At 44.3% G+C, this 25,121-nt stretch overlaps 1 protein-coding gene across 1 annotated transcript in view; it reads left to right on the forward strand.

The window, feature by feature from the left end:
• LOC127575302 (CUB and sushi domain-containing protein 1-like) overlaps positions 1–25,121 on the forward strand; it is a 2,402,828-nt gene that overhangs the window by 1,616,883 nt on the left and 760,824 nt on the right. Inside the window, 1 exon segment of the mRNA XM_052025075.1 lies at positions 18,481–18,584. Coding sequence (XP_051881035.1) covers positions 18,481–18,584 — 104 coding nt within the window.

The following is a 25,121-nucleotide window of genomic DNA, read 5'->3' on the forward strand; positions in this document are numbered from 1 at the left end:
TCTGCTCTTGCTGTGCGTTGTCAATGCTCTATCTCTTTCACTCTCTTCTTAAGAGTGTACTATAAAAAATGCACTTCTTCTTCCACACACCATACCACACGCACACCACCAGGTTCAGGAACAGCTACTCCCTGACAGCCATCAGGTTCTTGAACCGACCTGCACAACCCAACCCTACCTCAGAAACGGAACACTACGGACCTCCTGCGCTACCGTGGACTTGTCTCTGATTGTGCGTTGTTGCACGCATGTCTCGTTTTGCACAGTCTTTTTCTTGACTCGCTTGTACAATTTATGTCCTGTGTGTTGTCTGCACCTACGTGCCTGTGATGCTGCTGCAAGCAAGTTTTTCATTGTATCTGTACCTCACTGTACTTGTGCATAGGATAAGTAAATAAGCTCCACTTGACTTGAATCCTTCCAAGTTCTCCAAACTCCAAGATGTTGTACATCATTCCACCGTAGACCGTAGAAGCTACCCAGATGAACAGTAATGTTTTGGTCCGTGCACCCAGTGTACACACACAGATCACCCATAGGTCCCCCCTACCAGTTCCACCAGCCCTTCACCTCTCCCCTAATGGTTCCCATTATCACCACCTTTATTTATCAGAGTCCAGCACTGGGAGCCCTCTGCGTTCCTGCTATATCCCTCCAGCAGCTGCCTCCAACCTTCACCCCTCGCTCCACCCCTCCCCATCTTCCTCTCCATTCTCTTCTGTTCTCTTCTTCTCTCTCGCTCTTTGTCTGCCTCCAACTCTCATTCACCTGCCACTGTTTCCCAACTCCACCCCTGCTCTCCCTGGCACTATCTTCCTGTCATCCTGCACCTCTCCTCAGTCCCCCAGTCACCCCGGACTCCTGTCTCACCCCTCCCCTTCTCCTCCTTATTCCGGCCATCTGCCCACTCCGCTCTTAGTCCTGATGCAGGGTTTCGACCTGAAACGTCGATACTTCCTTTCCCCCCCAACAGACGCTGCTCGACCCGCTGATTTCCTCCAGCAGATTGTGTGTTGCTCCAAATTCCTGCATCTTCAGTCTCTTGTGTATCCAGTGATATTTTGGTTCTTTGTTTCATCATATTGGTTCCTGAGGATCAGTCGAGGGGAGATTTGCCAATTGATTGCACTCACAGTGCCAATTTACCATTGCCACTATGTGGAAAACAAATCGATCTATTACTTTTGCTTGACTTACTCAAGCAGTGGAAAGTGGCAGTATTCTAAAAGCATACTGAATTAATTTTTGCAATGTTGTCACAATTGACATTTACTGCTTATCTTTGATGGCCCTGAAGAGCTGACGCCTTTTCTTGAACCGCATCAATGCTTTGATATCGTTGAGTAGCTTGCTGCTAATTCAGACGGCGGTTCGAAGTCAACAACTTCAGTGTAGCAGACAGACTGAGAGTTGTGAATTTCTTCCCCTTACTTAAATCATACAAGTGACAATAATAAACCAATACCAACACCAGTCACCAGAGTGAATCAGTTGGGTTTTGATGTCAATCCAAAAACTTCTCTGTCACTTTAAGACAAACACCTTTTTTTTTCATTTCCATTTTCAAGCTGTTTTCAAATCCTCAAATTGCCCCACTGGCTTCTGAATTCATTGTCCATGCCTTGGCTAACCTTCCAACGTTATCACCATTGCACTACTGGGTGTATATCTCCCTCCAGATTGTTCACTGAACAGTCCTCAACTCCTTATTGAAGAAGACCAGCAACTTGTGTTTCAAGGGCAGGCGCGGTAGTGTAGAAGTTAGCGTAATGCTATTACAGCACAGCGACCCAGGTTCAATTCTGGCCGCCGTCTGTAAGGAGTTTGTACATTCTCCCCGTGTCTGCGTGGGTTTCCTCTCGGTGCTCTGGTTTCCTCCCACATTCTAAAGAGGTACGGGTTAGGAAGTTGTGGGCATGCTACGTTGTCACCGGAAGCGTGGCGACACTTGCGGGCTGCCCCCAGAACACTCTACACAAAAGATGCATTTCACTGTGTGTTTCGATGTACGTGTGACTAATAAAGAAGTCTTATCTTATCAAAGTTACTGTGGTTATCAGTTCTTGGATTCAGGCAGGCTCTCGTGATCGAGGATGACTTGCTCCAACTTGTGAGTTCTGTGGTGACTAATGAAGCTGGTGTGGGACCCACAACCTCTTCCACAGATAGGCAGGACGTGGCTGGGGGGGTATTTCATGAGGCAGTGCATTTCTGCTGTGCTTACACAGACTTCTGTGTGCCCACAATGCATGTCCTTGAGGTTCTTGATACCATCCGGAATGCTGCTTTTCCAGTAGTTGGTGGGGATGTTGCAATTCCTCAGGAAGCTTTAATCCCACCTCTGAGTGTTTCTCTCTGTCTGTCTGCTCAATTCCTTCCATTGCAGTGCTAGGAATAGAGTGTCTTTCAGGAGACTGGTGTCCATCCGTTTTCTACAGGAGTCACTTGAGTGCAGGTTATTTGGACGGCATTTCGACTAACAAGAATCAGATTTATTATCACTGACATATGACGTGAAATGTGTTGTTTTGCGGCAGCAGTACAGTGCAAAGACATAAAATCTATAAATTACAAAAATAAATAAATAGTGCAAAGAGAAAGGAATAATGAGGAAGTGTTCATGGGTTAATAGATTGTTCAGAAATCTGATGGTGGAGGGGAAGAAGCTGTTCCTGAATCGTTGAATGTGGATCTTGTGGTCCCAGGCAGAGCAGTTGCCATACCAAGCCTTGATGCATCCAGATAGGATGCTTTCTATGGTGCATCGATAAAAGTTGGTGAGTGTCAAAGGGGACAAACCAAATTTCTTTAGCCTCCTGAGGAAGTAGAGGCGCTGGTGAGCTTTCTTGGCCGTGGCGTCTATGTGGTTGGAACAGGACAGGCTATTGGTGATGTACACTCCTTAAAACTTGAAGCTCTCAACCCTCTCGACCTCAGCACCATTGATGTAGACAGGTGCATGTGCACCGCCCCCTTTCCTGAAGTCAATGACCATCTCTTTTGTTTTGCTGACATTGAGGGAAAAGTTGTTGTCATGAAACCATGTCACTATCTCCTTCCTGTACTCTGACTTATTGTTTTTTGAGATACGGCCCACTACAGTGGTGTTATCTGCAAACTCGTAGATGGAGTTAGAGCAGAATCTGGCCACGCAGTCATGGGTGTATAGGGAGTAGAGGAGGGGGCTGAGGACACAGCCTTGTGGGGCACCAATGTTGACAATAATCGTGCCGGAGGTATTGCTGCCTATCCTCACTGATTGCGGTTTGTTGGTCAGGAAGTCAAAGATCCAGTTCCAGAGGAAGGTACCTCGCCAGTCCTTTGAGACCTCACTTGTGGCTGGAGAGGACACAAAGTTATTGGTCAAGGCCCCAGCAATCTGATCTCTTGCCTCTCTCAATTTAAAGTTTTTCCCAGTAATTAGGTTCCATGTTTCACTTTATATTTTGTCATTTGACCTTGTTGCTGCATTGATAAGATGAACAGGAAGGACCATCATTGTTATATAGCTCAGAAGAGATCTGTACTCTGTGGAGATTTTCTCTTCAACAAGTAAAATCTGTATTTGTTCATTTGTGATCACAGGATGTTCACAGTTCTTTCTTCACAGAAAGTGCAAAATGTCAGTTTGTTTCCTGCTGTTGACATCTTAGAAGCGTATCTACTTGAACTTTTGGGGAATATATACCTTTTGTAGTTTGATAAATTTCAAAGCTAGTTAGCCTGCTGTTTTTACATTTATGTTGTAACGGTTTTGCACTGCTTCCAACAACCCACATCACTCAATTTGTTTTGTCAAAGGAGCAATTTTCAATGCAGTCTTGAAGCCGCAGTCCAGAGAATTGAGCACACAATCTGGGTTGTCATTTTAGTGCAGATCTGAGATAACATGGCACTGTCAGATGGCCCATTGCTTCAACGTGGTGTTAGACCGAGGCTTTCTCTATCCTCTCAGGTGGGAACACGGAATCCCACGACACTTTACAACAAAACGCAGATTGGCAGAGAACATTCCACTGCTCTCTTCTGAGGAAAAGGGGGCATTCGAATCCAAAATGTATCCATCAACTATCACTAACATTGGGTGATTTTCCTTTATTTGTTGCTGGAGGAGTTGAGCTGTGTGCATGCTGACCACCATGTGTCCTCCATTATGGTAGTGACCACCACTGAGTTTTCTGAGATAATGAGGTCGTTCAAGCTTGTGGTTTAACACAAGTTGTTTTTTGACTAAGTCTGCTTGCACACAGAATCTGTCACAGCAGAAGGATCACATTGAAGGATGCTTTAAAATGTTGCTAACAGATGCTCTTCATAGATTAGATGAGTTCAGCATCCAAATACACACTGTGCCTCTAACAACAGTGATGCCAGAGTCACAGATCAGCAAAATGGTGTTGATAACTTGGTAACACCAGCATCATCCTCATTGGAGTCCTGAATTATACAGACCAGAGGCAGAGAAGGAACATCTTTCATCAATATTTCATTGTAATTTGAGCTTTGGGCTCCTATAACCAAGAGGCAATTGTAACTGCCTCTTGATTGACTATTTACCTTTGTTAGATCACTGGAAGAGAGGCATTTTCTTGGTAAATTGGTTTATTATTGTCACATGTATTTTGGAGTATTGTGTTCCACATTGTGGAGTATTACTTGGAGTATTGTGTTCAGTTCTGGTCGCCTCATTAGAGGAAGGATGTGAAAGCTTTCAAGAGGATGTAGAGGAGATTTACCAGGATGTTGCCTGGATTGGAGAGCATGTCTTATGAGGATAGGTTGAGTGAGCTCGGGCTTTTCTCTTTGGAGAGAAGGAGGATGAGAGGTGACTTGATAGAGGTGTACAAGATGATAAGAGGCATAGATCGAGTGGACAGTAAGGGACTTTTTCCCAGGACGAAAATGGCTAACATGAGGGGACATAATTATGAGGTGATTGGAGGAAGGTATAAGGGGGATGTCGGAGGTAAGTTTTTTACACAGAGGTGGTGGGTGCATGGAACACACTGCCGGCAGAGGTGGTGGTGAAAGACTTTATTTTGCATGCCACCGTACAGATCATTTCATCACATCAGTGCATTGAGGTAGCACAAGGGAAAACAATAACAGAATGCAGAATAAAGTGTTACAGTTACAGAGAAAGTGCAGTGCAGGCAGACAATAAGGTGCAAAGTCATAACGAGGTAGATTGTGAGGTCAGGAGTCAGAGAACGCAGAACATTACAGCACAGTACAGGCCCTTTGGCCCATCTTATCATACTAAGGGACTGTTCAATAGTTTTATAACAGCGGGATAGAAGCTGTCCTTGAGCCTGGTGGTACGTGCTTTCAGGAGTTTGTATCTTCTGCCCGATGGGAGAGGGGAGAAGAGAAAATGTCTGGGGTGGGTGGGGTGTTTGATTATGTTGGCTGCTTTACCGAGGCAGTGAGAGGTATAGACAGAGTCCATGGAGGGGAGGCTAGTTTCTGTGATGTGCTGAGCTGTGTCCACAAATCTCTGCAGTTTCTTGCAGTCTTGGCCAGAACAGTTGCCGTACCAAGCCGTGATGCATCCGAATAGGATACCCAACAAAATGAGTGTACCCTTCTTTGGTGTGATCCACAGAATTCAGTTGCTGTGAAGGCCAAGTCAGTGGGTGTATTTAGGGCAGAAATGTATTGGTTCTTGATTGATAAGGGGGTGAAGGGTTACGGGGAGAAGGCAGGAGAATGGGGTTAAAAAATCAGCCATGATTGAATGGCGGAGCAGACTCGATGGGCCGAATGACCTAATTCTGCTCCTATATCTTATGGTCTTAAGGTCTAATATAATGAGTTAATCCATGATCACATTGTACCAAGTTTAAACCTCATTATTTGTATGTATTCTTTGCTAAATTATTATACAGTACTTTGGTGATTTCCTTAGAGGACTGATTGAAACTGTTATATTGATTTTTTTTCTGATAATGGGACAATCTCTTTTCCTTTCCTGCAATGATGTGAAGTGTTCCTTCTGTACACCTGGGAGTTGCAGCCATGGTGATCATTCCCACACACGTACTTCATTGTGGGCTGAAGGATTTGTAATCTAATTCTGTATTACTGCCTGCCTGAGAAGTCTTGTATTCTTCAGCCGTTTCTGAAGTGCACCTTTGGACAGATTGAAATAGTTACTTATGAAAGCATTTAATAAAGATAAAGTGTCATGCAGTGAAATAGGAACATTTCCCCACTTTGTTTAACTATAAACTCTCAGATCTTAGTTTGCATGTGTAGATGGTCAAATAACCTCTTGTGAACATTAACTCTTCAGTGTCCAACCTGATTTGACATTGACCTGATGGTTACACTAACTATAACTTATCCAGCACAAAATAGATTTGATATCTTTTTCCCATTATTGAGCGATCCAATACCAGAGGGCATGCATTTAAGGTGAGAGGGGGTAGGATCAGAACAGAGGTAAGGGGTACGTTTTTACTGAGAGAGTGGTGGATGCCTGGAATGTGTTGCCTGATAGGGTTGTGGAGGCAAATTCATTGGGGCTTTTAAGAGGGGCTTGGATGGGCACATGAATGAGAGGAAGATAGAGGGATATGGGGTATTCTGTAGGTAGGAGGGATTAGCTATGTTAGCACGATGTTGTTGGGCCGAAGGGCCTGTTGTGTGCTGTACTGTTCTATGTTCTAAGTTCTATAATGTCTAGTATCTTAATGCACACACAGAGATGGAGTTAAGTTTTGTCTAAATACAAACTTGGGTTGTTTTCTCTGTAGCAGCAGAGGCTGAGGGGAGACCTGATAGAGGTATATAAGATTATGAGAGGCATAGATAGAGTGGACAGCTGGAATCCTTTCCCCCGGGGTCAAAATGTCTAATACTAGAGGGCATGTATTTAAGGTTGAAGAAGTCTGATGTACAGGGCAAGTTTTTCTTGCACAGAGAGCGGTGGGTGCCTGGAATGTGCTTCCAGGAGTGGTGGTGGAGGCAGATATGATAGAGGCGTTAAAGAGGCTCTTGGATTGGCACGTGAATGTGCAGAGAATGGAGGGATATGGACATTGTGTGGGCAGAGGGGATTAGTTTCGTTAGGTGTTTAATTACTTGTTTAATTAGTTCGGCTCAACATTGTGGGCTGAAGGGCCTGTTCCTCTGCAGCGTGTTCCAGGCACCCACCACTCCCTGTGTAACAAAAACCAGCCCCGCACCTTCTTTTTAAACTTCCCCCACTCAGTTTAAAGCAATGCCCTCTGGTATTTGACATCTCTACCCTGGGAGAAAGACTGTCTACCCTGTCGATGCCTCTCATAATTTTGTTTCCCTTCAGTCTCTAAGGCTCAAAGCACACACAGACACACACAAACATCTGCATACGTGTGTGTGCGCACGCGCGCGCCCACACACACACACACACACACACACACACACACACACACACACACACACTTAACATGGATGTCATGTGGATTTTCTGATTGAATAGGTACATTGCTTCAATGTCAGTGTTCTGCTGTTTCTTCAGCTCTTAATATTTTAATTAATATTTCCAATCTTATAATTCAAAATAATTGTTTTCATTCCGGAATAAAGTCAATTGTGACTGCAGTTAATGGCTCAGAACATGTTGTAAAACAAAACAGCATGGTTAATGACGGTCACCTTTAAAGTTCGGGTGAAAAGTGGATGCCAGTGAATGGAAGTAACTGTCCAGATTGCACTATTTTGCCATTAACTTTGTGGAAATGACACCTCGCTGTTTGACTGGACACCGACAAGCTTTGCATCCACACAGCATGTTATGTTGGAACTAACATCACCACTGTCATTAAGTTTAATCATTATGAGCATAGTTACCATTTAACAGCAGGTTTGTGTCGATGCAAAAGCAAACTACTGTAGATACAGGTGGTGAGGGCACGTACCACCAGACAAGGACAGCTTCTACCCCACTGTGATAAGACTATTGAACCGTTCCCCTATATAATGAGATGGACTATGACCTCACGATCTACCTTGTTGTGACCTTGTACCTTATTGCACTGCACTTTCTCTGTAGCTGTGACACTTTACTCTGTACTGTTATTGTTTTTACCTGTACTACATCAATGCACTCTGTACTAACTCAATGTAACTGCACTGTGTAATGAATTGACCTGTACGATCAGTGTGCAAGACAAGTTTTTCACTGTACCTTGGTACAAGTGACAATAATAAACCAAGATCAGTACCGATACCAGATGCTGGATGTCTGAAATTAAAATAAAAGATAAGGTAAATGTTCATCAAGTCAACAACTTTGGTGGAGAAGGAAACAGGGTTCATGTTTCAGCTCAACAATGAATCCTCTAGGACAGGATTTTGACCTGAAACATTAATTCTATTTACTTTTGTACAGGCCTGACTTGTTCAGTATTACCCGCACTTCCTATTTTCACGTACTATCGTGTTAATTTTTGTTGACCATCCTCTCTGGCACTGAAAATTAACCATTCCAAACATGCAGCCCCATCTCTTCAGATTTTAATTGCCACAGTAAAATAATTTCGTGAACTTTTTAGTTTTGCCTCTTTCTTTTTTCATTCTTAATGCAGTTCCTCCTTCTCTCTGCCTCCTTTCATACATTGGTTTATTATCGTCACATGTACCGAGGTACAGTGAAAACTTTGTTTTGCATGCCATCCGTACAGATCGTCTCATCACTTCGGTACATCGAGGCAGTACAAGTGAAAAGCTATAACGGAAAACAGAGTGTTACAGTTCCAGAGAAAGTGCAGTGCAGGCAGACAATAAGGTGCAAGGCCATGACACGAGATGAAAGATGGTGCCAGAGAGAGGTGACTTTCTGTGCACAGCTCCCGAGAACGGGGGAATTATAAAACACTCCCATTTACAACTCCTTCAGCTGGAATCTGCAGCCACGGAGGCTGCAGTAAGCAGAATTGTTTCAGGTCATTTAAAAAAATTAGCCATCTTAAGGCCTGACAGACTCGGGACTCCAGAGCATCCCGGTTGGAAGCTCAGGGAACATCTGCATTATTTCAGAAAACACGGCTGCAGGTAAAACTGAAACGCAGGGTCCTAAGGCCCCCCCTACCTACCATCCTCCTGGCTAATGAACAGTCTGTGGGACATAAAATTGAAGACCTCAGAGCAAGACTGCAGTACCAGAGGGACATCAGGGACTGTTGTGTCCTCTGCTTCACAGAGACGTGGCTCCCCCCCCAGCGCTCCAGGTACAGCGCTCCGGCCCGAGGGCTTCACCATCCACCGCGTGGACCGGACAGCAGCATCAGGTGAAGGCAGAGGCAGCAGCGTTTGCTTCGTGATTAACTCTTCGTGGTGCACAGATGTGGCGGATCTGTCTCAGTCCTGCTCCCCCGGCCTGGAACATCTGGAGGTCAAGTGTTGTCTGTTCTACCTGCTGAGGGAGTTCTCTGCCGTTGTCCTGGTAGCGGTGAACATTCCACCCCTGGCAAACGTCAAGCTGGCACTGGAGGGGCTGAGCACCGTGATCAGCAGTCACGAGACAATGCACACTGATGCCTTCCCAATCATCACAGGAAACTTCAACCAGGCCGACGTGAAGAAGCCTCTGACCAACTACCACCAACATGTCACCTGCGGAACCAGAGGAGCCAACACACTCGATCACTGCTACTTCACTGTCAGGAACACTCACCATGCTGTCCAGTGCCCGCACTTTGGCAAGTCCGATCACTGGGCTGTACTTTTACTCCCGACATACAGGCAGAGACTGAGGACTTGCAGAACCAGTGGTGAGGACTGCGAAGGTCTGGTCAAGGGAGACAGAGGAATGGTTACAGGACTGCTTTGAATCTGTGGACTGGGCCATATTCAGGGATTCACCTTTGGATCTGAGTGAATATGCAACAGTCATCACTGACTTCATCAGAACCTGCGTGGATGAGTGTCTGCCTTTCCTGAACCAGAAGCCCTGGATGAACCAAGAAATTCACAGTCTGCTGAGAGCTCGATCTGTGGCGTTCAAGACCAGTGATCCAGAACCCTACAAGAAGTCCAGGTATGACCTACAGAAGGCCACCGTGAGAGCGGGAAGGCAATTCCACGTGAAGTTAGAGACACAATTGGACGCACGACAGCTGTGGCAGGGTTTGCGTGCCATTACTTCCTATAAGGCAAAACCTAACAACGTAACTGGCAATGATGCTTCACTCCCCAATGAGCTCAACGCCTTTGATGCACTCTTTGAAAGGGAGAATAACACTGCACCTGTGCAAATCCCCACAGCATCTGACGACCCTGTGATCTGTGACTCGGAGGTCAACATCAGAACGTCCTCCAAGAGGGTGAACCCTCGCAAGGTGTCAGGCCCTGATGGTGTACCTGGCAGGGTACTGAAAATCTGTGCCAACCAACTGGCTGGAGTGTTCAAGGACATCTTCAATCCATCATTGCTGCAGTCGGAGGTTCCCACCTACTTCAAAAGGGCAGCAATCATACTGGTGCCCAAGAAGAGCAGGGTGAGCTGCCTCAGTGACTATCTCCCAGTAACACTCACATCTACTGTGATGAAGAGCTTTGAAAGGTTGGTCATGGCTAGAATTAACTCCTGCCTGAGCAAGGACCTGGACCCACTGCAACTTGCCTAGCCCCACAACAGGTTTACAGCAGACACAATCTCACTGGCTCTCCACTCAGCTTTGAAGCGTCTAGACAACAGCAGAACATGTGTTACCGACTGCTGTTTATCGATTACAGCTCAGCATTCAACACCACCATTTCCTCAGTATGAATCACCATGCTTCAAAACCTGGGCCTCTGTACCTCCCTCTACAACTGGATCCTCGACTTCCTTATCAGGAGACCACAGTCAGTGCGGATCGGTAGTAACACCTCCTCCTCGCTCAAATGCCATCTATAAATTCACCAGTGACACCATAGTTGTTGGCAGAATCCCAGATGGCAACGAGGAGGCATACAGGAGTGAGATAGATCAGCTGGTTGAGTGGTGTCGCAACAACAACCTCACACTCAACGTCAGCAAGACCAAGGAATTGTTTGTGGATTTCAGGAAGGGGAAGTCGGGAGAACACACACCAGTCCTCACTGAGAGGTCAGCAGTGGAAAGGGTGAGCAGCTTCAAGTTCCTGGGCATCAACATCTCAGAGGATCTATCCTGGGCCCAACACATTGATGCAATCACGAAGAAGGCACGCCAGCAGCTCTACTTTGTTAGGAGTTTGAGGAGATTTGGTACGTCACCAAAGACTCTTGCAAATTTTTACAGATGTACGGTGGAGAGCATTCTGACTGGTTGCATCACTGACTGGTTGCATCACCGCCTGGTATGAAGGCTCCAATGTGCAGGATCAAGAGAGGCTTCAGAGGGTTACAGACTCAGCCAGCTCCATCACGGGCACAACCCTCCCCACCATCGAGGACGTCTTCAAGGGGTGGTGCCTCAAGAAGGCAGCATCCATCATTAAGGACCCTCACCACCCGGGACATGCCCTCTTCTTGTTACTACCATCAGGGAGAAGGTACAGGAGCCTGAAGACCCACACTCAATGATTCAGGAACAGCTTCTCCCCCTCCGCCATCAGATTTCTGAATGGTCCATGAACCCATGAACAGTACCTCGTTATTCCTCTTTTGCACTATTTATTTATTTTGGTAACTTATAGTAATTTTTGTCTCTTTATGTCTTGCACTGTACTGCTGCCACAAAACAACAAATTTCACAACATGTGTCAGTGATAATAAAACTGATTCTGTTTCTGATTCTGAGGTAGATTGTGAGGTGAAGAGTCTATCTTATCGAACAAGAGGTCCGTTTAAGAGTCTTAAAATAGCGGGACAGAAGCTTGTCTTGAGCCTGGTGGTACGTGCTTTCAAGCTTTTGTATCTTCTGCCCAAAGGGAGCAGGGAAAAGAGAGAATGTCCAGGGTGATTTTGCTGGCTGCTTCACCGAGGCAGCGAGAAGTGTTTAGATTTGCACTTACCTTTTCAACCTATTTAGACTGCATCCAGTGTTACACCTATACCTGACTTGTACCTGTCTCTGCAAATGCCCACCAACTTAAACCTCCCTCAGGCAAGAGACGGAAAGTTAAATTCATCAGCTGACAGAGAATGTTGGTCATTGAAAGAGTTCTCTTCTATAATTACCACAGTAGTAAAGTAACATTCCCAAAATAAGTCAAGCTGAGATTTTGTGCTGAATTGATATAATGGTTACAGATTCAATTTCATTCAATGGCTTATCTCTACCATATTTTATCAGACGACTTTATGTTGCCAATACTTGTAGCCAGAGAACTGAAACCTGAGACCCAATTTGTAATTCAGAGCTGGAAGATGTTTTCTTTAAGGTTGAAGCAACCTGCCAAGGATCATGTCAAGAACTTACTATGAAAGCAAATCTTCCCCTCTGTTCAATTTTGCCAGTGACAAACAACTTGGTAAAATATTCAGGTCTGGCACACATTTTAGAATTCCTTTCTTGTGATATCTCAGGAATAAAGTCCATGTCAATGGTGAAGAGTTTGCAGGGAGTTCTCTTTGTTGCACCTTAACAACTTAGGAGCCAAAATCCTGTCTTTGTTTTATGAGGCTTTCTCAATGTGCATGCCAAACAAGAAAAATGTTCATCAAGGGCTAGGGGTTATGACTTATTCTACATCCAAGTATGTTCTCCTGACCGGAATGTCAAATTCCTGCTTTTGCTGTTCCGCTTCCTTGAACAATGGAAAAAGAGGAACACACAGAGCTGATACTTTCCAATATGTCTCACCTGTAATACCTTCTTTCTGTCCCTACCATCAGCCATAAGGTTTAATGGGGACATGTTTGATGGAGGTGCTGGTGAACTTTCTTGGCCGTGGCATCTATGTGGGTGGACCAGGACAGGCTATTGGTTATGTTCACTCCTGGGAACTTGAAGCTCTCAGCCCTCTCGACCTCAGCACCATTGATGAAGACCAACTCATTGTTATCTGAGATACGGCCCACTACAGTGGTATTATCTGTAAAGGTAGATGGAGTTAGAGCAGAATCTGGCCACGCAGTCATGAGTATTTAGGGAGTAGAGGAGAGGGCTGAGGATGCAGCCTTGTGGGGCACCAGTGTTGAGAATAATCATGCCGGAGGTATTGCTGCCTATCCTCACTGATTGCGGTCTGTTGGTCAGAAAGTCAAGGATCCAGTTGCAGAGGGAGGTGATGAGTCCCAGGTCTTAGAGTCTGGTGATGAGTTTGCTTGGGATTATAGTATTGAAGGCGGAGCTGCAGTCAATAAACAATAGCCAAACGTAGGTGTCTTTACTGTCCAGATATATGATATTCCTGCTCTTTACCTTGATGACTTTTGTGTCAAGATATCTGTGTATCTCCTTCTTAAGTATATTCAGTAACTTGGCTTCCACAGTCCTTTGCAGTCGAGAATTCCAAAGGTCCAGTGTCCTCTGAGGAGAGAAATGTCTTAAAGGCCTTAGTCCATTTCCTGAGACCGTGATCCATGAATCTCGATCTCAGCAGCCAGGGATAACATCCAACCTTTCTCGACCCGTTCGTGACTGGAGTTTATTCAGACTGTAATCAGCTTTCCTGTTCTATGTCAAAGTTAAAGTCAGAGTCAAGTTTATTGCCATATGCACAAGTCCATGTGTGCACAGGTGCAATGAAAAACTCACTTGCAGCAGCATCACAGGCACAGAGCATCAGACAAGCAGCACTCACAAGAAAAACAGCATAAATTAGACAAAATTTTTACAAGAAATAACACAATTAGAACAAAGAAAACAAAGTCTATTGTAGTGCAAAGTGATCAAAATGGTCATAGTGTTGCTAAACTGTAGTGATTAGGGTTGTGCCGGTTGGTTCAAGAACCAAATGTATGAAGGGAATTAGCTGTTCTAGAACCTGGTGGTGTGGAACTTCAGGCTTCTGTATCTCCTGCCCAATAGTAGATGGTATGGCCCGGACGGTGGGGATCTTTGATGATGGATGTTGCCTTCTTGAGGCAGCGCCTCCTGTGGATACTCCCGATGGTATGGAGGGATGTGCCCGTGATGTATTGGGCTGAGTCCACTGCTCTCTGCAGCTTCTTTCATTCCTGCACATTCGAATTGCTGTACCAGATCATGATGCAACCAGTCAGGATGCATACAGCAGTACACGTGTAAAGTTTGTCAGAGTGTTCGGTGACAAGCCGAACTGCCTGAACCACCTACAAAAGTGAAGATGCTGGCGTGCCTTCCTTGTGACTGCATCTATGTGCTGGGCTGAGGACAGGTTGTCCGATATGTTAACACCCAGGGGCGGGTGGCTGTGCCTGTCTTAATTTTCCCTTCAGTTACAAGCATGCTGAAACACTCTGTGCAGTTTTACAGGAGTGCATCTCAGAAGCTAAAGCGAAAAAAACTGTCTTGTGCTGTTGCCTATTTCCTGATTAGGATGGTGCAGCAGATGATCTGATGAAGGAACAACACTGACACTAAATGAGCCCTCAGAAGATTTGCTGATGACAAGCTCCCCAACAACAACTTTGACAGCTGGGATCTTTACCTTTTCTCAAAACGGTGTTGTAAATATCATTGGAGGGGGACACTGGTTGAAAACATTTACATTTTAGCACTTGATTCTTAAGCTAAGTGAGTTGGGAAAAGGCAGAGCTAACTTCAAGCAGGTACACAAGTGAGGTATTCCACTTTCAATACAGATTTTAGCATCATCTCTTATTTGGACAATGATGTAGTCTGCTGATCGGCAGGGTGGGATTAATAAATTAACCTATTATAGTGTTTGCAGCAAATCACTTTTAGGATTGGATTTCAACCATTTACCTCACTGTTGAATACTGTATCTCAGAAGAAGCAGTAGGACCTCATTTTGACATATCTTCGAATTCTTTTAAATCAGAATCAGGTTTATTATCACTGTCTAATATGACGTGAGATTTGTTCTTTGTGGCAGCAGTACAGTGCAAAGACATAAAAATCTTTAAATTACAAAATAAATAAATAATCCACAAAAAAAAGAACAATGAAGTAGTGTTCATGGACTGTTCATAACTGATGACGGAGGGGAAGGAGTTGTTCTATCTTTATTAGACACAAGAAATTCTGCAGATGCTGGAATCTGGAGCAATACACAAAAAGTGCTGGAGGAACTCAGCAGGTCAGGCAGCATCCATGGAGGGAAATGAGCAGTTGACATTTCGGGCTGAGACCCTCCATCAGGACTGGAGACTTTATTCTTGTAAAACACGTTGAGTGTTGAATGCTGGGGACGTGGGAGGTGGTTAGATTGTAATTGTTTAATGTGCACCTGTTATATTTCTTTCCTTCCCTCTCCTGAAAGTCCTAACTTACCAGGAGCGTAAAATTCCTGTGGGTCCATCAGCTCACATGTAACATTGGCATGTCCACAGGTTGCATCAAAGCTGAGACACACCACAAAAGGACCCACGTACAGTGTATCCGGAGCGATACCTCTGAATGTTTCTTTACCCATGCTAACCTGTTCATGTTAAATATAAATTGCAATCACCTTCTTTGATAAAAATATTTTCAGTTGATTCGTAAATCAGAAGTGATCTATTATGAAAGTCAAAGTTCAGTTTATTGTCACCTGCACAAGTCCATGTGTGCACAGGTGCAATGAAAAACTTACCTGCAGCAGCATCATAGACACGTAACATCAGAGACAACATTCACAAGAAAACGATAAATTAATCATAAATTCTACACAAATTTTACAAGAAAAAGAACACAATTGGAAGAAAACAAAAAGTCCATTTCAGTGCAAAGTGATCAAAATGCTCACAGTGTTGCTGTACTGAGGTAGTGATTAGGGTTGTGTCAGTTGGTTCAAGAACCGAATGGCTGAAGGGAAGTAGCTGTTCCTGAACCTGGTGGTGTGGGACCTCAGGCTTCTGTACCTCCTGCCCGATGGGAGCTGTGAGAAGATGGCACGGCCCGGATGGTGGGGATCTTTGATGATGGATGTTGCCTTCTTGAGGCAGCACCTCCTGTCGATACTCCCGATGGTGGGGAGGGATGTGCCCGTGATGTATTGGGCTGAGTCCACTACTCTCTGCAGCTTCTTAGGTTCCTGTGCATTCGAATTGCCGTACCAGACCATGATGCAACCAGTCAGGATACTTTCAACAGTATGACATGTACTATAATGCTTACATAGAACATAGAACAATTACAGCACAATTCAGCCCCTTCGGCCCACAAAGCTGTGCCGAACATGTCCCTACCCTAGAAATTACTAGGCTTACCCATAGCCCTCTATTTTACTCAGCTGCATATACCAATCTAACAGTCTCTTGAAAGACCCTATCGTATCAGCCTCCACCACCATTTCCAGCAGCCCATTCCATGCACTCACCACTCTCTGAGTAAAAAAACTTACCCCTGACATCTCCTCTATATCTACTCCCCAGCACCTTAAACCTATGTCCTCTTGTGGCCACCAATACAGCCCTGGGGAAAAGCCTCTGACTATCTACCCTATCAATACCTCTCATCATCTTATACACCTCAATCAGGTCCCCCCTCAACCTCTGTCTCTCCAAGGAGAAAAGGCCGAGTTCCCTCAACCTGCTTTCATAAGGCATGCTCCGCATCCCAGGCAGCATCCTTGTAAATCTCCTGTGCACCCTCTCTATGGCTTCCACATCTTTCCTGTAGTGAGGCGACCAGAACTGAGCACAGTACTCCAAGTGGGGTCTGACCAGGGACCTATATAGCTGCAACAATACCTCACGGCTCCTAAATTCAATTCCACTGAATCCAACTGAACTTGAATTGAACTTGAATAACTGAACAGTTACAAAAAAGTGAGTTGCCGTCAAATATAAGTGCTTTCTTTTTTACTCATAGACAGTGAAAAGGTAAGTGCAGCTATTAAGGCCCAGTTCAAACCCAGAATCGTTATGTATTTTCTCAGCTCCACAATTCTATCTCAACTTGCTGGACTCTAAAGATCCCATTGCCGTTGTCCGACATCCCTACTAAAGTTAACACCACTGGATAGTTCTTCAACCCCTCTGAAGGTTAGTTAGGCAAAAGAGCACACGCTGGCATTGCCAGCATCATCCCTTTCACATGTATGAATGAAGAGCTAAACTAGAAGTTCTGACGAAGGGTCTTCAGCCTAAAAGGTTAACCTAGCTTCTCATCCCACAGACCTGACCTGACCTGCTGAGTATCTCCAGCATTACCACATTATTTTACAATTTCAGATTCTACTGCCTTTTTCAAAAAGCTAAACCCTATTTCTGCTGTTTGTGATCTTCCCACTCCCCCATTCATCAGAAATATTTGCCTTTAATTAAAACAGAGCTAATTGTTTCTGACAAAACATCGGCTCATGGACTAACTTTGTGGAGTGCTGGAACTTTGTACCTGCTCCTTCAACTGGCTGCTTAGCAGGAGTGAACCATTGGCTCTCCGATAATCTTCGAGACAGAAGCAAATAGTTAGGGGTGGTGTTTGTTGTTGTAACTTGTCAACTATTCTTCTGTTTTCAACCTGTTCTTCTTTTAAGCCAATTGAATCCAGTGTACATTAACTTGGTGCACCCTGAAATTTGGCAGGAAGTGTAGATGCTTACACCATGAGGTGCAGCAAAAAGTTAACGTCATTTTTTTTTCCCCCTGAGATCATAAACCATCTCGTACTAGCAACATGCAAAAATAGATAGCTGTGTAGCAATCCATTGTGACTATTTAAAAATGTGACAGAGTTCAAGATCTGGAGTCATTGAACCAATTTAAAAGGCAAAGATGAAAAATCATCCGAGATGACTTGGTTTTATTGAAGGAGATTGAGGCTGGAGATTGCTAAGTTTTGGAATCTGGCAGGTCAGAACTAAATGCAGCTGTATAAAACTTTTGTTCGGCTGCACTTGGAACATAGCGTGCAGTTCTGGTCACCCCATTATAAGAAGGATGTGGAGGCTTTGGAAAGGGTACAGAAGAGGTTTGCCAGGGTGCTGCCTGGATTTGGGGGTATGACCTATAAGGAGATGTCGGACAACCTTGGGTTGTTTTCTCTGGAGCGGTGGAGGCTGAGGGGAGACCTGATAGAAGTTTATAAAATGATGAGAGGCATAGATAAGGGTACATAGTGAGAGTCTTTTTTCCCAAGGTCGCTGCAGAATAAAACCTATGCCTTTCTTGTTCTCTTTGATTATAAGGTTAACCGTGCAAAAAAGAATTATCAGGGCATCCTTATATGCTATGTTATGTGCCTTCATTGCAGAGTGTCTTATAACAAAGGTATTGTAAAGATTTAAAATCTATTGTAATCGAAAGAATGGCTGTCAATGTACTGATAATTTGACGTCCCTTTAATGCAATGTTTAATTTTTAATTGCAGAAAAAGTGCATTATAAAGTCTTCTAAACACATCGTGGAATAATCCGTTACTATTTTACTGAGTTATGCAAAAAATAAGGGAGAAATTAATTTTCAGAGAGAGCTCACAGTTTTGTTTACCAACAGATCATCAAGCTTAAGTTTGAAGAATTTGACCTGGAAAGAGGTTATGACACTTTGACAGTGGGAGATGGAGGGAAAGTTGGAGACGCCAGGACAGTGTTGTACGCGTGAGTACCGTCTGCAACTCCTTTTTGAAACTTATTCTTTACGTGTGGGTGACGCTGGCTCAGATGCCCAGTTAAGATGATAAGAAATAGAGGCGAGCAGGTCAAACAGCACCTTGAGTCTGCTCCATCATCTCATTGCCAAGCCTGGGCACCAAACTCTTTCCTAATGACTCCTTTATTCCTTTGGATGGCCTCAGAAGGTGCTCTTGGTCCTTCTCGTCGAAGCACTGCCGTGCATGTTGTGTTTATGATATTACACAGGGAGCTCTTGGATTCTGATCTCGTAATGATGAAAGAATAGAACATCTCTGTTTAGTCCGGATGCACATGCCACATGGAGAAAAGCTTGAAGATGATGACCTGAGATTTAATGGTTGATATTAAATGTGATTAACTTGAGGTTAAGTTTGATCACAGAGTTTGCTTGCATCATGGCATGCATAACACACATTCAGACTCTGGGCTGCGTCCATCTGTGTACGTAGTGAGCCTGTATATACAAGAGGGTTGGTGTGCAGCAGTGAGGTTTGAGTTTACAATCGGTGGGCATCACAGCCTGGTGTGGAAACTCCAATGCACAGGAGCACAAGAGCCGACAGCAAGTGGTGGACTCGGCCAGTTCCATCAGGGGTACAGCTCTCCCCACCATCGAGGACATCGACAAGAGGCGATTTCTAAGCAGGGCATCATCCATCATCAGGGACCCCCACCATCCGGGCCATGCCCTCTTCTCGATGCTGCCATCAGGTAGGAGGTACAGGAGCCTGAAGACCCACATCCCAAGGTTCAACAACAGCTTCTTCTCCACTGCCGTCAGGTTCTTGAACCCACGTGAAAAACCTTAACACTGCTTCGGACTAGATTTCATTTCTCTTTCTCAATCTTGCATGAGTGTCATTCTGTTTATTTCAGATTTTTGTGCATGTGTTAAGTTACGTACAATTTACGTTAATTTAAAGTTACGTTAACATATTTGTCTTGTTTGTAACGGACTGTGCTGCTACTGCAAAAAGCTAATTTTCATGGCATTTATACCCTGTGTGTGCATGCCTATGACAGTAAACTTAAATTTGAACTTGAGGTTCAGTGTGCATCACATGCAGGAGAGCAGGCCTGAACAGAAAGTAAATGGGCTGCACATGTTCTCTCCAGCTGCACCTTCAACCCATCGCAGAAGACATCAGGTTCACTTTGGGTGCAATGATGGACCTCAGTTCTGATCCCTGTGTAAGTGTGTCCTTGCAGAGGTTCGGAAACTACCCTCTACTTGACCATGCCTGGCAGGACATCGGAAGAGCAGGGCACTCATTCCCTTGTGTATTCCGAGGCACAGTGTTTCACTCCAGACCATTCCTGTCAGTTCCAGCAGTGGTTGAGATCTGGAACTTCCGACGGGACATAAACTGAAGCAGAATTAGATCACTTGAGCCTACCTGTCTGCTCTGCCATTCAATAAGATCATGGTTGATACTTCGTCTCAGTGCCTTTCCTGCATTAACTCCATATCTTTTGATTCCTTTAATATCTAAACATCTCTCAGTCTCTGTCTTGAAAATACTCAGTGATTGAGCTACAGAGCCCTCTTCAGTGGAGACTTCTAAAGATTCCTCAAGGTGAAGAAATTTCTTCTCATCTCAGGCACGGTAGTGTAGCGGTTAGCGTAACACTATTACAGCGCCAGTGACCCGGATGCAATTCCCGCCGCTGTCTGTAAGGAGTTTGTACGTTCTCCCCGTGTTTGCGTGGGTTTCCTCTGGATGCTCCGGTTTCCTCCCATATTCCAAAGACATACGGGTTAGGAAGTTGTGGGCATGCTATGTTGGCACCGGAAGCATGGCGACACTTGCGGGCTTCCCCCAGAACACTCTATACAAAAAGATGCATTTCACTGTGTGCTTCGATGCACATGTGATTAATAAAGATATCTCTCATCTCAATGGCTGACCTCTTAGTTTAAGTCTGCATTCCCTGGTTCTGTGCATTCCGGCCAAGGGAAGCATCATTCTTGCATCTAACCTGACCAGATCTGTCAAAATTTACATGTTTCATTAAGATCTCCTCTCACTTTTCTAATTCCAGGGAGTACAGGCCCTGTCAGTTAATCTTTCCTCGTAGAACAACCCTCGCTCTGAGGAATCAAGCCGATGAATTGTATGGTTCTTCCTTCATCTGTCCTTCAGAAGGGAGACCAGACTTTATATTGTACGCCAGTATGCAGTCGAACTAGGCGTCAGTATAATAGGTTCAAGTTTATTGGTGTCATAGGCACACATACCCAGGGTCCTTAATGCCATGAAAATTAGCTTTTGCAGCAGCAGCATAGTCCGTTACAGACACAACAAATATGTTAACATAAAATTTAAATTAACATAAATTGTACGTCTTAACACATTCACAAAATTCAAATAAACAGAATGACACTCATGCAAGATTGAGAAAGAGAAATGAAATCTAGTCCGAAGCAGTGTTAAAGTTTTTCAGGTGGGTTCAAGAACCTGACGGCAGCGGGGAAGAAGCTGTTGTTGAACCTTGAGGTGTGGGGTCTTCAGGCTCCTGTACCCTCCTGCTTGATGGCAGCATCGAGAAGAGGGCACGGCCGGATGGTGGGGGTCGCTGATGATGGATGTCGCCTTGCTGAGACATCACCTCTTGTAGATGTTCCTCAATGGTGGGGAGAGCTGTACCCATGATGGAACTGGCTGAGTCCAGCACTCTCTGTAGCCTCTTGTGTCCCTGTGCATTGGCGTTTCCACACCAGGCTGTGATGCAGCCAGTCAGAATGCTTTCCACTGTATATTTGTGGAAGTTTGTCAGTCTTCGATGACATGCCAAATCCCTTTGAACTTCAAAGGAAGTTGAGATGCTGGCGTGCCTTCTTCATGGTTGCATCTGTGGGCTGGGCCCAGGCAGGTTCTCTGAGACGTTGACACCCAGGAACTTGAAGTTGTTCACCCTTTCCGCCGCAGACCCCTCAGTGAGGACTGGTGCCTGTTCCCCTGACTTCCCCTTCCTGAAGTCCACAATCAGTTCCTTGGTTTTGCTGACATTGAACACAAGGTTGTTGTTATGACACCACTCAACCGCCTGACCTGTCTCACTCCTGTACGCTGCCTCGTCACCATCCATGATTCTGCCAACAGCAGTGGTGTTGTCGGCCAATTTATAGATGGCGTTGGAGCTATGCTTGGCCACACAGTAAGAAGGCTTCACACTTGGACACAATCCTCGTGTATTAACACCAATATTCCATTTGCCTTTACACATGTTTAAACATAGAACAGAGAACATTACAGCACAGTACAGGCCCTTCGGCCCACAATGTTGTGCCGACATTTTATCCTGCTCTAAGATTTATCTAACCCTTCCCTCCCACATACCTCCCCATTTCTCTATCATTCATGTGGCTCTCTAAGAGTCTCTTAAATGTCCCTAATGTATCTGCGCCCACAAACCCTGCCAGCATGGCATTCCACAGACTCACCACTCTCTGTGTTAAAAATTTCCCTCTGACATCCCCCTTATACCTTCCTCCAATCACCTTAAAATTATGCCCCCTTGTGTTAGCCATTTTCGCCCTGGGAAAAAGTCTCGGACTGTCCACTTGATCCATTCAGGCACGATAGTGTAGCAGTTAACATAATGCTTTACAGCGCCAGTGACCTGGGTTCAATTCCGGCCGCTGTCTTTTAGGAGTTTGGGTTTCCTCCGGGTGCTCCGGTTTCCTCCCACATTCCAAAAGATGTACGGGTTAGGAAGTTGTGGGCGTGCTATGTTGGCGCCGGAAGCGTGGCGACACTTGCGGGCTGCCTCCAGGACACTCTACGCAAAAGATGCATTTCACTGTGTGTTTTGATGTACACGTGACTGATAAAGATATCTTTTTTTTTCTTTTCCAATCTTTTTATTAATTTTCAAATTAATAAACATTACAGTAGTAATTATACACATGATACAAAGAGGTCGGGTTTACAGTAATAACAGCTAATGTATACAGACACAAAGAGTAAAATGTTTAATCTGAATCTCCCAATCTGTTGATAAGTGAGCATGAAAAAGATTTAAAAAGAAATTTGATTATATGAAAAAAAAACAAAACAAAAAAAAACAAACCAAATAGTAATAATAAACAAAAATGAACCAAAAACTAAACAAAAGCTGGGCTGGCGTATTTCATCGGTTAAAAGCATTATTATGTCATTAACTCCACTCCTCTATATTCGAATAGAAAGTTATTGAAAAGGATTTGGAAAAGGTCAGCTTACATCATATGAAAATGCTGGATAAATGGGCTCCAAGTTTCTTCAAATTTAAGCGAAGGCTCAACAGTACCACTCCTAATTTTTTTCTAAGTTTAAACATGTTATAGTTTGGGAAAACCATTGGACTGTAGTAGGGGGTTTAGGATCTTTCCATTTAAATAGAATGGCTCTCCTGGCTATTAATGTAACAAATGCAATCATACGACAAGCTGAGGCAGATAGATGGCCAGAATCCATCACTGGTAACCCAAAAATTGCCGTAATAGGATGGGGTTGTAAATCGATACTCAATACCACAAATAATATCAAAAATGTCTTTCCAATATTTTTCCAAAAGAGGGCAGGACCAGAACATACGTGTCAGGGAAGCCACCTCAGAATTACATCTATCACAGATAGGATTTATATGTTTATAAAAATAAGCTAACTTATCCTTAGACATATGGGTCCTATGAACCACCTTAAACTGTATCAAAGAGTGTCTAGTGCACATTGAAGAGGTATTAACCAATTGGAGAATTTTCTTCCATGTCTCTATAGGTAAGAGTATCTGAAGTTCTCCTTCCCATTCATTCTTAATTTTATCAGATATCCCTAAACGTATTTTCACAATCTGATCATAAATTATTGCTATCAAGCCCTTCTGATAAGGGTTAAAACCTAAAATTTCTTTCTGTAATTTCAATTTGATGTGGTATCAGAAAAGTAGGTAGAGTAACATTTGAAAAGTTTCTAATCTGTAAATATCTAAAAAAAAATGTGATCTAGGCAAATTGTATTTATTAGAGAACTGTTCAAATGACAAGAAACAGTTATCAACAAATAGATCATGAAAGCATGTTATTCCCTTTGGTTTCCTAAAAGAAAGGCTGGATCAATTCTAGATGCTTGAAAGAAAAAAATGAATCGAATAGGACTTGATAAGATAAAAGATATCTTATCATCTTGTACACCTCTATCAAGTCACCTCTCATTCTCCTTCACTCTAGAAAGGAAAGCCCGAGCTCACTCAACCAATCCTCATAAGACATGGTCTCCTATCCAGGCAGTGTCCTGGTAAATCTCCTCTGCATCCTCTCTAAAGCTTCCACATCCTTCCTATAATGAGGCGACCAGAACTGAACACAATACTCCAAATGTGGTCTAACCAGAGTTTTATAGAGCTGCAATATTACATGGCAGCTCTTGACCTCAATACCCCGACTATTGAAGGCCAACACACCATACACCTTCTTAACAACCCTTTCAACTTGCGTGGCAACTTTGAGGGATTGCTGGACGTGGACCTCAAGATCCCTCTGTTCCTCCACACTGCTAAGAGTCCTGCCATAAACCTTGTATTCTGCCTTCACATCCGATCTTCCAAAGTGTATCACTTCACACTTTTCCATTTTGAAATCCATCTGCCACTTCTCAGCCCAGCTCTGCATCTATTAATGTCCTGTTGTAACCTGCAGCAACCTTCTACACTATCCACAACACCACCAACCTTCGAGTCATCTGCAAACTTACTATCGCACCCTTCCACATCCTCATCCAAGTCATTTATAAAAATCAAAGAGCAGGGGTCCCAGAACAGATCCCTGCGGAACACCACTGGTCACCAACCTCCAGGCAGAATACGCTCCATCTACAACCACCTTCTTTGTGTGGGTGAGCCAATTCTGAATCCACACAGCCTGGATCCCATGTCTGCTGACTTTCTGAATGAGCCTTCCATGAGGAACTTTATCAAATCCATGTACACCACATCCACTGCTCGACCTTCATCAATGTGCTTTGTCACATCCTCAAAGAATTCAATCAGGCTCGATCTGCCCCTCACAAAGCCATGCTGACTGTCCCTAATCAGCCTATGCTTCTCCAAATGCCCATAAATCCTGTCTCTGAGAATCTTCTCCAGTAACTTGCCCACCACTGAAGTAAGACTTACTGGCCTGTAATTCCCAGGGTTATCCCTACTTCCTTTCTTAAACAAGGGAACAACATTTGCCGCCTTCCAGTCATCCGGCGCTACTCCTGTGGCCAGTGAGGATGCAATTATCATCACCAAAGGCACTGCAATCACTTCCCTCGGTTCTCGTTATAACCTTGGATATATCCCGTCTGGCCCCAGTGACTTACCTATCCTAATGTTTACTGTACCTAAATGTTAGCTTTCAGTAATGCATTTGCTTCTGAACACAAATCTTTTATTAGATAGCAAGTACACTGCCCTTTGATTTTCTGCCCAGTTAGCTCCCAGTTCACGCATAACAGCTGAAATTGATAAGGTATC

This window comes from Pristis pectinata, chromosome 10 (genome assembly GCF_009764475.1).
Source record: "Pristis pectinata isolate sPriPec2 chromosome 10, sPriPec2.1.pri, whole genome shotgun sequence".
Lineage (NCBI taxonomy): Eukaryota > Metazoa > Chordata > Chondrichthyes > Rhinopristiformes > Pristidae > Pristis > Pristis pectinata.